General features: G+C 40.5%; 1 protein-coding gene across 2 annotated transcripts in view; it reads left to right on the top strand.

The window, feature by feature from the left end:
* nr5a2 (nuclear receptor subfamily 5, group A, member 2) overlaps positions 1 to 14,014 on the top strand; it is a 51,048-nt gene extending 37,034 nt beyond the window's left edge. For both annotated transcript variants that reach the window (XM_061238295.1, XM_061238297.1), the window contains one exon: positions 11,312 to 14,014. In XM_061238295.1, the coding sequence (XP_061094279.1) occupies positions 11,312 to 11,559 (248 nt within the window). In that variant the 3' untranslated portion in view covers positions 11,560 to 14,014. The remainder of the gene's footprint in view (positions 1 to 11,311) is intronic.
* The last annotated feature ends 2,944 nt before the right edge of the window (positions 14,015 to 16,958 follow it).

The following is a 16,958-nucleotide window of genomic DNA, read 5'->3' on the forward strand; positions in this document are numbered from 1 at the left end:
CTTGTTCTAGTACTGGTTGTAAATGGTAAATGGTTGGCATTTATGTAGCGCCTTTATCCAAAGCGCTGTACAATTGATGCTTCTCATTCACCCATTCATACACACACTCACACACCGACGGCGATTGGCTGCCATGCAAGGCGCTGACCAGCTCGTCAGGAGCATTTTGGGGGTTAGGTGTCTTGCTCAGGGACACTTCGACACATCCCGGGTGGGGGATCGAACCGGCAACCCTCCGACGGCCAGAGGACTGCTCTTACTGCCTGAGCCATGTCGCCAATTGTGCTGGTAATTGTCAAATTTAGAGGGGGAACCAGGGCAAATATATAAGCACCTTGCAAATAATATAACTGTTTCATTTCTAATTAGTCACATGTAACACTTAAGCTCATAACAGATAAAATTTACAGAGTTGCACCACAAACAATGATTACAGGAGGGTATAACACATTCCCCTTCTTTCATTGCAGAGAATAGATTTGGAGAACTTAGTGACTCTCCTCTCTTAGCATTCTCCATTTCACAGTCCACTCCAGTCACTGAAATGAAAACAGATCTGCATCACAATAACATCATCACTTTACAAGATGTTTTGCAGATACAAAAAAAAGGGTTTTGGCACATGAAATATGGGTCTTGACAGTTATTCATAGGGTAAAACAGAGCATAACAAATTAATATTTTTGGGTGGGGGTTCCCCATTACTGATTATTATACTATCAAACAGAATTATCAGCAATGATGTACCTGCCTTTGTATTTTTCTCATGCTAGTGTAAATAATCAGGAAAAATAACAGCGATTGACATTGACGTTGCAGCTCACAACTGGTAAATATTTTTGATGCAGAACACCTAGCATGGATGCAGCTGCCACATCTACCACAAAGAAATCTATTTCGTCATTTTAAAGTTTTAGGCATTATTCGTGCACCGTGAAATCTTAACATCAACAAACGGAGAATAGCACGGCAAGCAAGGAAACTTGAAGAGAACGGTGTTTTCCTAGCTTGTCCCAAAAAACTCCTTTCCTGCAAGCTGTGATTTAGGAGACGGCGAGGTATTGCTGCTGGACCCTCTCCTCTCTCCCACACCCTTATTACACGCTGTCAGTTTATTATAAAACATTAGGAAAGCAGGGGAACACTTACAGTTACTGTCGTATCGATTCCTGGGATAGATTCTGTGATTTAGTATCAGAGCCTTCCTGTATGTCCACATTCTCGGACCGCTATTAAGCTCTGTGCTTTCCTTTGGCTGTTGATGTGTCAACATTAACAGTTACAAGCAGCTACAGAAAATCAATGGCCAACTTTTATTACAGGGTGCATAAGGCGTGCAGGGCCTGTACCCAGGTACTTAACAGTCTGGGCAAGCTCGGAACATGTTGCCTGCATGTCAGGTGTCTCCTAAGCGATACCTGCTCTGGAAATATCAATCATGTGTAGGGGAGCTCATCGTGTTTGGTTTTTTAAAAATCACTTTTTTTTTTTTTGGAGACAGCTTTGCTGAGTTTTTTCATTTTCTTCCATTTTTCGTTGAATTTTAGATACAATTTCGGATGATGGTTTGTCTGGTATGTATTTTTGAGAAGATGCCATTTTCTTACATTTTTCTTTTGTTAATTTTCTTCTGTTTGCTGGGTGTTTTCGACTTGATTCAATACTGAGTCATGTATAATTACAAATTTAAAAAATTTATGTCAACATCTTAAGAGCAAATATACAGCACATGAATTCCTTCAGAGTATCCATATGTATCTTGGGGTTTTATTGAGTAATTTTTCACATAATGTACAGTAATTCCAGTCATTTCCAGTCGGAAGTATGTTGGTTTTGGGGAAGAAAGATGGGTCCCTGTTTTTTGTGGATCAATAGATTAAACTTCATTACAATTCAAAATATACAGCGGCACTGGGTTGATGTTGCTCAAGCACATCACAGAAGTCCCACCTCAGACTGTAAGTCACCCCGGTTGTGTCTTGAGGTTTTCATCATACACTGTGTGAAGTGAGCGAGATGCTGTTTGACCGCCAGTGCTGTATTGATGTACATTCGACGGTGTTCTCTCCCGGATGAAGGCGGAACATCTTAAGGCCCGCGCAGAAACAACACAGGGCCCGCGCTCCCTGCTGGGGCGCGCGAGTCCCATGCGGACGGCAGAGTGAGTGATAGGAGAAAGAGAAGCGGCGATAGCCACGCTCGGGATGCCTATTGATCCGCACGCGGCCCGGCTTATTTAAACAGGACACACAAACACAGATAAGGAGCTACACAAGCTCAACATAAAAACTTGTCATTTCTGTATCGATCCCGCGGAGGCATTTCTGTGCAGCGGCCATCTATAAACCTGTCCCTGGTCATACACGGTGAACGTGGACAATGGAGCAGGGCTGTACGCCGCGGCATAAGGGATAACGGCATGCGGGTCAAGTGCACATAAAAGACCTGGCTCTGTCCAGGCCTGGGGGTCCTAAAGGCTGCAGAGGGAAGCCACGGTCAGAGCTCATGGCCTTTCCAGAGGCTAGTCTAAACCCAGTGCATGGTGGATGTATTTTACTGTTGATTGCAGTTGGAGAATGGTGCAGTACGCTCACGGCTCATCATTGTCGCTTGTGACCGATTCTCCGCAAAATTAAAAAATGGATTTTTGATTATCCTATTGATGTTTCTCCGCCGTTTAAATGTTTTTGGAATCGAAAATCTATTATGGATTTGGTTCTCCCGATAATTTCCGTTGTTGGTAAATGAGGGTTTGCAGCTTTAAGAGTGGGAATCATGGAGATTGTTTCTGTGTGTTTTGAGTGTTTTCAGATTGGTTCATGTGTGTATGTGAGGCTGCTGGGTGAGTGAGTGGCGTTTTTGGTTGTTATGTGTGCATTTTGAAGGAGAACAGCTGGTCATACGAGGGACTTAATGGAAGCAAATGCCTAAGGACTCTTCGTTTTTGCAGCAGAAACTAGCTAAGTCATTAAATTGGGTGTTATATAATTAGCAGCTTTGGCCCTGGAATCGAAGAGGAATAGTGGTTCAGTTCTCCTATATCTCCCAACTACGGTTCGGAGACAGAACCAGGAAAAAGTAACAATAGCAATTTTAGTTCCTCTGTGAAGTTCTAAAATGCAAGGCAGTTCTCCCATGCTTGTTTTGTCACTGCACATGCTATAAAATAAGGAACCTTTCTTGCTAAAACTATGGTATCGTAAAGTAGTTTATACAAATAGAACCGTTAGTTTTATTGCTTTCATTGTTCAATTATTGAATGGAAATAAATGCACTCTGGCGTAAAGGATTAAACAGGATTCCTAAGTATTTTATATTATAATATAATAATGACTTTGTCATTATTACGGCAGTGTTAGCCTATTCATTGTATATGTCACTGTGCGAATGTCATTAAATGTACAGTTCCATTAACAAAGCCTACGGTTAAAAGTAAGGACAAAAAAATGAAAATAAAAGATTTATCCCGTAGATTTGCATTATTTGAATACGATTTTCACACCGTTTCAATACACACAGTTTTTTTTATGGAAAATAAAACCCAAAATATTCCCAGCTTAAAAAAATTAAAAAGAAATTTTTTTAATTATGAGCCTTAAGTACAGTATAGGACCAGTTCTCCACCCTGACCTTGGTACATTGGCTCTGTCCATCCCTGGGGGTCCTAAAGGCAGGAGCTCATGGCCTTTGAGAGGCTACTCTAAAACCAGTGCATGGTGGATGGACTTTACTGTTGTTGGCTGCAGTTGGAGAAGGCCCAGACATTTTGTGCATGACTATTGGTCTGCTTACTGACGGTGTTAGCATTAGCATTAGCCATGGTAATGTTGCCTCACGCACCCTGTTCTCCACCCTGACCTTGGTACAGTGTACTGTAATTCTGAGGCCCTGAAAGAGAACTAGGCTCTGAAATTACAGACTGTGACTAAAAGGCAGAGCGTATGATCTAACAGGTGCTATGCCCAAGGCGCTTATTCTCTGTAACACGGCCAGAAAGCAGGTGCATTCAGTCTAATACCTGAGTTAGCTGGATGACTGTTCTGAGTAAACCCTGGTTCACTCCGTGAAGTTATCCGTCTAACTGAGCAATGCTGCTTTGTGAAACACAGCCCTGCTCTCTTAGCCAGTTGCACCTGATCCGAAACTGGTCCAGTTCCTCGGTGGCCACGATTCCCAATATCGACAGCTTCGCGAAATATTCCAGAAAGGGGCTCAAGGCAGCTCTAGCGATTTCCCTAGCGTGAGACGCCGAGACCGTCATGATGTAAGATTATCTTCTTTACATTCAGCCATCTGGACTGCGGACCTGTGCTGACTTTGGCACGTGTTGCTGCAAGTGCTCATTTTCTAGAAGACGTTATGACATCAGCAAGAGCATGCCAAAATCAGGGCGGCGAGCTGTGTGTCACTTTTAGCATCCGAGAGAGGACAGTAATGCTCCCTGATTGAAACATTTCCTCAAAGTGAGAGCATCATTGAGTATAAGGGGAAGCTTTTTCATTAGTCAGAGTCGAATGGCTGCATTAAGGAAGCAATTTCTGCCAGCTGTGGAGGACTGCACTTTCCTCCCACGGCGTTGTTTGTAGTCCTCCAACAAAATCAATGGAATCCAAACAGAAGAAGACATCTGCGTTACATAAAGCCAATGGATTGTGTTTTTTGTAAATAAACCGCCTCTCTAAATTGTCCCTTCCAGGCCTTTGCGCACAAGTGGATCATGTAGCGAGCGTGTGCTTTACTGGACGCTACACTGTTTGTGAAAGGGAACACATGCAGAGTCACAAAGCTGTCATGTTCCATTACCCCTGTGGGTGAGGACAGCGTTTCAGGTGATATATCCGAATAAATTACACACAACCGCAAAAGAAATACTAAATAAAAGCGTATTGGCAGTTTCCTTCTGTGTCACAGGACCAAAGAGTCAGCCTCGGAGAGGGATATGCAAATGACATCTGTTTCTTTAGTCAGCACTCTGCTTGTTCATCATCAAGAGAGAAAGAGGGGGGAAAAGTTGAATATGTATAGGAAAAAAATGACACTATGGATTAACTGTCCTTCATACAGAAAATATACATCCCCAGGCACTCTGTTGAATTATTAATTCAAATTTGTCAAAAAGAAAGAAAAAACATATTGATGGGAACTTGGCTTTAATGACCTCATTAAGGGTGTGCGTTCCATTACTGGTGGGAGTTTTGCTGCTGTAGGATTTTAAAGGAAGTGGGGATACTTGACCCCTGAATGATTTTCTGTCACTTTATCATAAACAAGACTGTCAATGTATTTCTTGCTCTCTTTCTCTCTCATATACACACACACGCGCACATACACACTCACACACACGGATTTGTGAAAACTCGATTGAATACAACCCAGTTTTTCCCAAAAGTGCTGAGGGGCAGATAAATATAAGGACCCATTGTTTATTCTATCTGTGTGGGTTTCCTCTCTGACTTGCATTTGAAACTGTATGCTACTGGAGGATTCAGATATTTTATTGGTCTTCCTCCTTTTCAAAAAAGAGTGTCTTAGCCTTGAAAATGTATTGCATTTCAGTACATATTTCAACCGGCATGTATTTCATTAATGATACATTGCATTTCTTTTATATAATGTTGCAACTGTGATACAAGTTGTACCAAAATACTTAATATATGAAACAATTGACTGTCTCTTTAACATGTTTAGTGTCTGTTTAACATGCTTGAGTGCTCCCCTTCAGAAAAGGCGTTCTTGTTTTAAAATTTTTTAAATGCCTTAAAAAAAAGGCTTTTTGTTTTTCCCATCCTCTCTGTGTTTTTCTGAGCGTGCGTGTTCTCGTGTGCCTGTGTGTGAGGGGGTTAATGAAACAGCCCGTTGAATTCTGACAGCATTAAAAGGAGAGAGCACAGGCTCAGCAGAGGACCGGGCCCTCAGAGATCGGTGTATTGAAAGGCGTTTGTATCTGCCTGAGGGCCCTGTTGATTTTTCGCTCCTGTTCTCCCGGAGCTGGGCTATGCGCTCTTTGTTTGACTGTGGATCCTGTTTCTGCTCCAGAGCAGTGGGGTGACACAGAGTAGACCCTGGAATTGGGGGGCCATCGGCCTCTTCATCTCCTGACCTCAAATGTCCTGGTGTGCCCCACGGCACAGTCTTAGGCACACTCTTCATTTTGTGTTGCAGAGCTTGCTTCCTATCGGCGCCCAGGCTATTGGAGTATAGTTTTTACACAGGCTGCGTAATGCATGCATACTGCATGCTATATGTAGGATAGTTGACTGGCATGCTAGGCAAGCACTCTGCTACTGGAGTCGTTCCAGCCTTACTCACACTCTGGCAGGGGTGACTGTCAATGGCTGAAACAGGAAAACAAGGCCAGGGGTGAGGAACTTTGAACCACTCGCCCATCGCCAAGTCACAAATGAATAACACAAAGCACCTTAGTGCACTCCCTATCGAGTAGACCTGCAATGACAAGCTTTAGAGGAAAATGAAATGGCATCACCTACAGAATGGTCTCATATAATCCCAGTCTAATAAGGCAGCAGGACTATAGAGCTATTTAAAAGTAAACAAATTAATATATAATATCATTTTCAATGAGTGGTGGAGTTTGGCACGCGTGTACAGTATACTGTTTTTGACCTACTCGTTTTCAGATAGATTTGTGCCACAAGGATAGGTTGTTATGAGGGCGTTTGTAGTGATTACCCGTGGTGATATAATGCTCTGCTTAGTGGTGCAGGGCTCATAGCTCTTAATAACACCGGCTTCGGCCACAAAAGAATAAACAGATGTAAATATATTTCCCTCACCTCTGGAGGACGGCGAGTGCCTCTCAGCCAGTATTTGTAACAAGAAGGGTTTGTCTGCGCTTCTCTTGTTTATTTCATCATACCTAAGGCACTTTTCCCCTTCATTCGAATTGCTGAACGAGCAGACCTGTCCTTGGGCAACTGGGCCGATTCCGCTACCTGCTTAGCACAACAACCGGAGCTTAAATTTGACTTAATATATCCCCAACTGGATGATCCTGTTTAATTCCGTTTCATAGCGGCCAGGCACTTTGCCCACTGGTCCATGTTGACTAGGTGAGTAAATGAAGCCTTCGTGCTTTATTCTGACACGCTGGCAGAGCCTGTCCCCGCTGGCTCATCACTATCAAATCACACGGTGTTGCCAGGCCCCCTAGACTCCTCAGCCAAATGAATGCATCGCTCGAGTCATTTACATGCATTAGGAACACATGGGCTTTATAACTGAAACGCAGCCGTAAGACTGCAGACAGCCCCCTCTACCCGAAATGAAAAACCTGAGGTTAGGAACACATCCTGTTCCTGATCAAGTTTGCAGCACAGCATTCGCGTAGTTGCTGGGCAGACACCTGTTTCCTTTTATAGTGACCCCACACACACGTGTGTATGAGAGAGAGAGTGTAAGAGAGAAAGAGAGAGATCTGTTTCTTTATGAAAGATCAAAATCCGGTTTGGTATCATTCCAGTTTGACCCTTGGTAAACTATGCTTCGGTGCGCTATTGTGCTGCTCATATCGGGCGTCCCCACTGGAGTAAGCCTTCGAACTCAATGTTAAGAAGTGCCAACTTCACATTTGCCTGTTTTATGTCTATAACTGAAAAGCCAGTGATAATCCACCAGGGGATTGTGGAAACGCGTAGGTAGAGTGCTCTGGGAGGAAGGCAATTTTGAAAAACGCTTTAAAAAGAGGCAGGTCCCTCACAAGTTCTCCCAACTCTCTGAAAAATGAAAACAGTCAAAGCAGCATTAAAAAAGTAAGGAGGTACAGTATGTATGTATAGATCAAAAGTGGCTTATTAAGCAATGTCTGTGTGAAGTCAAACTACACATACTGCTCTAGAGAGCAAAATGATTAAAGGTGTTCTGCACGTGTATACTGTAGTACATCAGTGTGTTTTGTATATTTTTTTAGTATATGAAGATGTTTTGTCCCAGAGGAGGGTCCAGTATGTGAGCTTATCATAGAGCATTAGGCAGGGGTCAGGTAGACCATATCTCCCCTTTGGGTTGGGCTGGGGATACAGCTCTGAGCTGCACGGCCTTCATGGGTGGTATAAAGTTGGACAATGTCCCCTCACTGTGGATTAAGACCTGGTTAATGAGGGGGGAAACTACCTCTACAGCATGGAGGAGTTTTACCTAAAAGCCAGCCTTGCGCAGAGACAATGCAGCTTTCTCAGACCTGTGGTGCCATTGTGCCCTTCCATTAGCTCACTTTCAGCCAAATGCTTTCTGCTGGAGCATACTCACATTTCCAAACCAAGCCATTCGTGAGTGAATGGGAATTTCACTTCTGGGCAAGTAACAATGGCGTGGAATATGTGAACCTTTCATCGTGTTTACTGCCAGACATATGACATTATCCATATGACAATATCTGTTCTGTGTTGTGTTAAGACGTTCCATTAAATGCACAATGAATGCGAGTTGATGATGCTGTAACTGTGTTATTGAATTAGTTATTAAAAATGGACAAGAGAGGAAAATATTGGGAGGAATAAATAAATCCTTGCTGAATTTGATAAAATATTGTGACTATTACTCAAAAACACATTTTCCAGTATAATTTCCAACTAATTTCCATGAGCCTGTACTTAAATGATAGAACAACACACTCTCCATAACAGTGTGGAGTATGGGGGGGTGGGGAGCAGGGTGTGTGGGGGTTACACGGCCCTCTCCTTTTGAATGAACGCGGTAGATACACAGAAATTCTTTCTAATTAAAGTGAAAACCACTCCAGCATATTGATGCAGAGCGGGATTGTACAGGGTGGCCTGGTGTGATCGCTAGTCAAATGAACAATGTATTCCACAAGACCTAAGGGTTTAGCGTTCGGCGTCGGCACAGAGTGTGCACAGCGAGGCTGTTTCATGTAAAAAAAAAAGAAAAAGAAAAAAAAAAAGTTGATAATTAGTCCCACAGTGGATGATGTAGAGAGGGAAGATGAGACGTACCGCGTTGAGCTTCAACCTGGCTGTCTCGCTGGGTAGCGCTCAAGATAATACACTTTTCACTGTTTCATCAGGGGGATCATCAAACCGGGTTTCCTCGCCACTGATAAATTAAATAAACACGTACCACGCAACATAACACAACGCCAGCAACCTGTCTGGACACCTGCCTAGGTGAAATAGAGATCGAGCTTAAGGCTGTCAATCAGTTCTGCTTTCCCTCCCCTTTTCTCCCGCTTTCTCTTTTTTTTGTTCAAAAGGAGCCTCATAATAATTAGCAATTAAAATTGAGCTTTTTTTGCATCATTTTTTTCCCTAATTAGTTTGACAGAGCTATTCGGCTTTAAATCTCAGTAGTTTTAAGTCTCCCCCTTCCTCGTTCCCAGATAGCCCCAGAAATTCTTGCCACGAAACCATGGTAACATCTGATGTCTGGGCTAATGATCCTGTCTCATATGCAGCATCAGTAAGTTTGAGATTGAATTAGCACAAACATGTGAAAACAGATATGGCGGGGGTACGCATTAAATATGTGATATAACCGAAATGCCTCTGTGGGGCGCAACCCCGGCGATGCAAGCACATAAATTTAAAATTCATTACAGGCGCTAGGGAGTGTGAACATGTAGCTGATGTCCATTCGCCCAGCCGTGTTTGTATAGAAGAAATCAATACAAATCTGGTGAAAATATTTGGCTTTGGTCAAGCAAACTGAGAAGCGAGGGATGACAGCAGACGACACGACTGTCTTATTTTTATAAACGTTTACGTGTGTGTGTGTGTGTTTGGGTGGGGGTGGGGGTGAGCTAGGGGGCATGTGTCAGGTGCACCGCCCATTCTCGGCCTGCCTCTGCCTCCGAGTGTCACGGAGGGGTCAGGGAGAACGGCCTCCCGTAAGCGCTGCTCTGAAGGACTCGCGGCTCGTTCTCCAGACCTCATTAGTCACTGATATATTTTCTTTTTCCAGGCGAGGCGGTCGCCGGGCAGATTATTTTGGGAAGCGGTGGAGTGTGCCAGCTGGTTCATTAGTGCTGGCCGTGCGGGTCAGACTCTTTCAGAATCGTTTGGACGTGTCAAACAGACACAGGGACCCTGTCAGCTTCTATTAGAATGAACTGCACGGGGGGTTCCCACTGCACATTCAACCTAGGGTCAAAGGAATTAATAAAAGATCTCGTGCAGTGGTCTTTACACCAGATTAAATGCAGGAGTACACCGGGGATTCATTAGCAAGTCATATATTACACTGCCAGCAATTCGGCCGGCTATACATTTATTTATTTTTCCTACTAAATATAATCCACCTTGCCTTTTCACTGTAATGTCCCTTTAACTACCAGTATACATTAATTTATTTTTCTTAGTACTTATAATCCACCTTGCCTTTTCTCTGTAATGCCCCTTTACAGCAACCACCAGTCTTGTGTAAAAAGTGTTTATGTATGAAATATTTAAACAATTTTATGTAAAAGGATAATTAGTTTAGAGCAGGCCGTGTTTGCCACCATACCAATAATGTATGTAGACATGTAGTCTATTTTTGTCAATAAGAGAAATGGCAAAAAAGCAATGGAAAGCAGTACATTTTGAATATGAATTTGAATTTGAATGTATTTGTTTATAATGTCGTGGACAGTCCCCATTAATTAACTGTAAACAGTAAATGGAGCAGCTTTAGCCTACATGACTAATTTCCAGCTGTAGTCCCCGGCCAGTTGACAATAGGCTCCCTAAAATACATTAGTTAAAAAAATAATAAAATTACAGTTGCAGCAAGCACAAACAAATGGAGCAAGACATACAAACATATCAAGCACAATTGGGGCAATTCTCCAGACACACACCCAAAGAATAACCTTATACTCTGCTTTTATGGTGTGCAGTCCGAATGCATGAACTTGCATTCATTTGTGAACAACTGTTCATAAATCTCCAATGGTTACAGTCCTGATCTTTATACATGTGCTCTTGTGCAGTAAGTCTGAGGACTGGTTTCACAAACACAGACCAAGTCTAGTCCTTGACTGATTCAATACTGAATGGAAATTCTCCATACAATTTTAGTCCAGGACTTCGTTTTTCTCCACAGATGTAAGGAACCTGGATATTAACCCTAGTCTTAGACTAATTCAATTTTTAATGGACATTCTCCTTAGAATTTTAGTCCAGGCCTAAACATAATCTGCATCTGCAGAACCATCCCTGAGTTTCATTTAAAAAAATCCAGTTGGCTGGAGAGGTTCTGGAACATGTATTCATGAGTCAGGGCCTGCTGAATATTTTTATTTTACCGTTTTTAAGTCGTGGAAAGTGACGGCCTCTTCCTCTGCCTTTCCTCTCAGACGTGAAGAACCTGGAGAACTTCCACCTGGTGGAGAGCGTCCAGGAGCAGGTGAACGCGTCGCTGCTGGACTACACCATGTGCAGCTACCCCCAGCAGACGGACAAGTTCGGCCAGCTCCTGCTCCGGCTGCCTGAGATCCGCGCCCTCAGCATGCAGGCAGAGGAGTACCTGTACTACAAGCACCTGAACGGGGACGTTCCCTGCAACAACCTACTCATTGAGATGCTGCACGCCAAGCGCGCCTGAGTCCCCACGTCCGCCATCCACATCCGCGCCTCCGCCCGCCCCCAAAACCTCTCACTACCCCACGCCACGCCGATTTCTTCATCTCGCCAACCCCCACCCTTAGCCAGACACTCAGACATCCACCGGGCTGTGTCAACCAGCGAATGTGGATCAATCAGACCGAAAAACAAACGACGTCGAACTGACACGAAAGAGACTTTCTTCGGTTGTTCCTTTTTTTCAAAATGGCGGTCGTTGTGATGCGACGAGACTTGTAGACCGTAATGAACAAACAATAACCGAGGAGGAGAACTGTGCACTTAATAGAGGAGACTACGGCTGGAGAGAAGAGATCAGTCCTCGCACTGCTTTTATGTGCTCCTTCCGTTGGTGAGATGCAAGTTGGCTAAAAGTGGAGTTCATATTGATTCGGAGGCGATTGTCAGTGTTGGTACTCTTTGAGATAGAAGTGCTGAAGGTTTTCCCATTGTTGGGTCCTAAGGCACAAAAGAGCGCAAAACACTGTAACGAACATGAAGGATGGACGGGGAACGGTATGATGTCCTGTCTGTACTTCTGCCCAAAAAGAGACTTGTTTCTAGCCTCTCACCAAAAAAAAAGAAAAAAGAAAAACGTAAATACGAAATCATTTACTTTAAAAAGGCAGTAATTTCATCCTCTTTGTCATTCTGAGGTGCCACTTTGTCTAAGAAAAACTGCTCATGATTTAGTTCATACTGTATGATATTGAAGTTTTTACCGAAAGTAAGTTATTGTTTGCGGTTACATTTTAAAGCATGTGGAAGAAGGGAATGCCCATCAACCTGTAAAAATAGAGCCATGAATTTGTTCCAAATTTGTCCTATTATATATAATGTACACAGATATTGATACTGAACAAAGAGGGGTCCCTGGGTGACAGGAGGGAGAAATTATGCCTCTGTCAGTAATAGACCAAAGCCTGCTGCAGAACAAAGTGTGGTGATAAAAAACTTTAATATCAGTATTATGAATTCGTGATGTCACAGTTATGTGAGTCTTGCCTTATTTCATTACCATGCTAGCTAACCGTGCAGATGTGAATTAAAATATGTAAAAAAAAATATAAAGTATTAATGTTGTAAAATTAAAAAAAAGAAATACAAAAGGTGTTTACATTTATTAGGTCCTGTGGGAGAGAACTGTGATGAAGTAAATTGCAAAGCAATGATTTTCTTAAAATATTCCTGGTTTGCGTTCTTTGGTGTGTACAGTACATTTTCTTTTGACCAGTACTTAATTATGTCGTGAGACACTAAAATCAAAAAGGAATCTCACTTAAATTAGATTTTTTTGCTGTTTCTGTTGGCCTAAAGATCACTTCTGCATATTGAACAATGGTCTTTATTTCAGTTTCTGCCACTTTGTAGAACTTCTTGTTTTTTAATGTTCTACTTTCTTTGTATATCACTGGTGCCGCTCAAAAAAATGAAGTTAATTTATTGCTTCTTGGTTTCTTCCTTGCATTTGCTATAAGCAAGGAGTGTCATAGCCAAATATATTTGTTTACTGTAGCATGTTTAAAAAATGGTGTTGAAATGCAGTTCAGGGACAAAAATGATGATCTTAAAATGAACACACTCATCTTGATTAAATGTCTATGGAACTCACAGCTGTAAAAGTTTAAAAAAATGATTTTATTTAAGTTTGTGGATGTGACTGGTAGTTTCATCGCTTTTCTACATTGAATTTGAACACGTTTTAATTATGACATTTAAAATGTATCATGTACATTGTTTATTCTATACCAAAGAGTGCATCTGTCATGTTTAATGTCATGATAAATGAGTAACAGCTAATATCATCAATGAGTAGCACACTCGTTTCCAAAAGAACAAGGTCTTTCTTTCATGGTCACGTTAAGGTTATCTGCATTCCTAACTGTCAGCTTGTGAATTCTATAATTGTCTTATATAACATTGTGAAATGTTACAATATGCATCAGCAAAGGTGGAGAAACCTGTAGAAAAGAGTGTTCTGCCTGTTTTATTTTCTTCTAGTCACATCATTGCTTTGACCAAACATCTTTCGATGCAGTGTTCACTAGCATGTCCAATAACTAGAAGCCCATCCTGCCCACCATAATGTAATCATTATGACTATGTAATGTAGGTGCTCAAGACCATGTTTTACACAAGCAAGGCCCACTTCACATGTTGTCTGAACACTTATCTGTTCACATTTGTATTTTTTACATTGACTACCTGGCCTTTCTTGTGTTTAAAGTGTTACTATAGGTCATTAGAAGTAGAACTTTCCATTCACTCAAATTCACTCTGAGCAGGATTTTAATTATTGTTAGTGTTGTTGTTACTTTTAATACTGTACGAGCGAAAAAGAAAAGATCCCTTTCTGCAAAAACCTTTGGCTTTGGCTGATCCATTCCTGTGACTTCATTTTCTCCTACTGTGTGTGAAGAGACAATCTGTACCGTCCCTCCCCCCCACCACATTGTGTGTTATGAAAGTTCTGCAGCTGCCTTGGATGTCAAGTTCACCACACCACCTCAGCTCCTCCACGAACTCTGCAGCCAGAATGACACTGTCACGCAAACCTCCGGTCTGGGAGTTTCCTTAAGCTGATGGAATTTTTCCTCATATTTCAATAAATAATTATATGCCAGCCCCCCTCCCCCTCTCTCTCCTTCCTTCTCTTTCTCTCTCATCCCCTTTTTAGCCTGAATAGCAAAAGTTGCTAAAGACCCTCTTCTGGGTTCTTTGACATGCAAGTGACTTTCCTTTCTCAAACAAAACGTGATTTTAGTCATCTTCGTTTTATTAATTTCAATCGGTCATTTAAAATCAGTGTACATCAAGAGTGTGGGACACATTTACATACAAATCAGGCAATGAGTTGGACATGGCAATAAAGCTCTAGTATCACGAGACCAGATACGTCCAGGACTTGCACAAACCTCACCTTGATATAATCTGAAAAGTAGAACATGGAATTGTCTATAAAGGGGTATGAGTTTGTCCTATGTGTATATTAATTTGAAAATCAGTGCTGTCAGTGAAGTATAAACATTACCCTCACTCCCTGTTGCATTAGATCGGTGTCCTGCAGTTATGAATAGAAGATTGAAAATGTTAAGTGGGTCAGTATTAATGGGATTACTGTAGATGCCAGACTTCTAGCAACTAGGGTCTGGGATTGGACTTTACAGAATTCTCTCAAGAATGGAAAATATAATACATTCATTTTCAGAAATACATTTCTCCATTTCATCTTAATTCACAGTAATGCTTTTTTCATAAGCTTATGCCATGACTGTTATTTAACAAAGACAGCTACTATATTGCATATTATTGTAAATATGTATGTAACTTTGTGAGTAAACTAAGAAAACTGAGATGACCAATACAAAAATCACTCAAATAATAGCCAATGGTAAACCTATTACAGCACATACTGTATATTAGAGATTCAAACATACTTACATAATTTCTTATACCATTTCTTTCTAAACTTTTATGCAAAACTGTTTAAAGCATGGTTTTATCTTAATTCAAGCTAAATATTTATGGGATCTTTAAATACAAATCACATTCTGTTTGTAAAGAGATAATAATCAGTTATTTTTCAATAAAAACAACATGTTTAATACAAACATAAAATTTAAAAGTTAACATTGAAAAATAATTTCAATTAAGCTGTGCATTCTTAAATTTATAGTTAACGTATAAAATTTGAACACATACATTTTACCAATATATAAGGAAATAATATCGATTGTTTACAGTTATTTTAAAATAACATTACAAAGAATAAAAAAAACAACAGACATGGGGTCTTTAAAAAAACATCATGGGATTATGATGTAGTCATTGCAACAGACACAGGACATCACTGAAATTAGTTTCAAGGAACAGTTGGCAGTTCCATACAGCAAGTCCTCAGTCTAAATATAAGCCACCGCAGACATTCAAAGGCTTAGAACTGAGAGGGAAGCAGGATGTTAACTCAACCTCCATGGGCACGTGAAGACTGCATCCTCCTTGTGTGCCATCCACAGCTTTGGAAAGTGTGCTCTGTAAGGCAGAACAGTTAAGAGCATAATCAAGTTATTTAATCAGTTTAAGGAAAAACATATTCATTAATCTGAACCTCAATCCTCATGCTTTGTGCAAACCACACAAAAACGGTGAACAATCAGGCTATTTTATTAAGGCTGCACTGTTATTCAATTTCATGGAGACGGGGAAGAGGTTAGGATTTTATTTCAAAGCTAAAGTACACTTTAAAGATGGTATGGCATTATTTTCAATTTTCACATTCCAAAATAAATAGACCCTCTAGGAAGGTGCATAATACACCAACACAAGCAAAACATTACAAATGTTGAATACAGACAATAACTGCACATTATTGTCATTAAATCACTGCTTCCTTTAACCACAAATAACAAGCAAGCAGCTCCAAGCAGGCTGACCCACTGTTTGAGGTATAATTATAAGAACAGGCTATTCTGTATTATGACAATTTAATTGTGTCCCCTATACATACCATATAAACATCTCTGTAGTACAGTTCAAAATATAGTTGTCTGATATTTCTGAGACATGAAACATGACAAAGGTTAATTTCAATATTATTACACCTCCTGAACATTGTATGTATGTGTATATATATATATATATATATATATATATATATATATATATATATTATATTATATTATAGTGATCACTTAAACTTAGAAAAAAATAATAATAATAATGTTACAAAAACAATCACCTATCTATCCCTTTTTATAGTACTATATTTTTAAAGAGAAGAGTGCAATTTGTGACCAGAAACAAAATTAAATATATTGTGAATAGCTTTTTCTTTTTTGCAAAATATGCAAATGGGATGTGAAATATAGTTTTAGAATGTACAAGTTATATTTAAAAATATAATATTCCCTTCTATTCTCAGAAACTAATTGATACATTTTAGATACTATTCTTCTAATTATTTTTAAGACACAGTTGCATATTTACAAATATTTCACAATATCTGTAGATTTAATGTACAACTTGGATATATGCTACGACATTTACAACTGGTCTCTCTTTAATTCACATACATATTTGAATCATTCACAACGTACAAAAAATAATTAATTATATAACTCTATACTACTTTCATCTCCTTAGGTGTGTGGATGTTTGAAACACAGACAAACACACACTAATATGTAAAAGCAATGTTTGGACATAGTGAGATACAGCAATGGCTAAGCATGTATGCTGGTCCTGTGTTACTACCATCTAGGTGGAAAATACCAGAGAACTGTTATTACAGAAGCATTGAAAAAATATATAAATAAAATGATGGTACCCATTATGGAACAAATTACGTCGTACAGTATCTTGTTATTATCATATGCTATAAGC

Source organism: Conger conger, chromosome 4, assembly GCF_963514075.1.
Source record: "Conger conger chromosome 4, fConCon1.1, whole genome shotgun sequence".
NCBI lineage: Eukaryota > Metazoa > Chordata > Actinopteri > Anguilliformes > Congridae > Conger > Conger conger.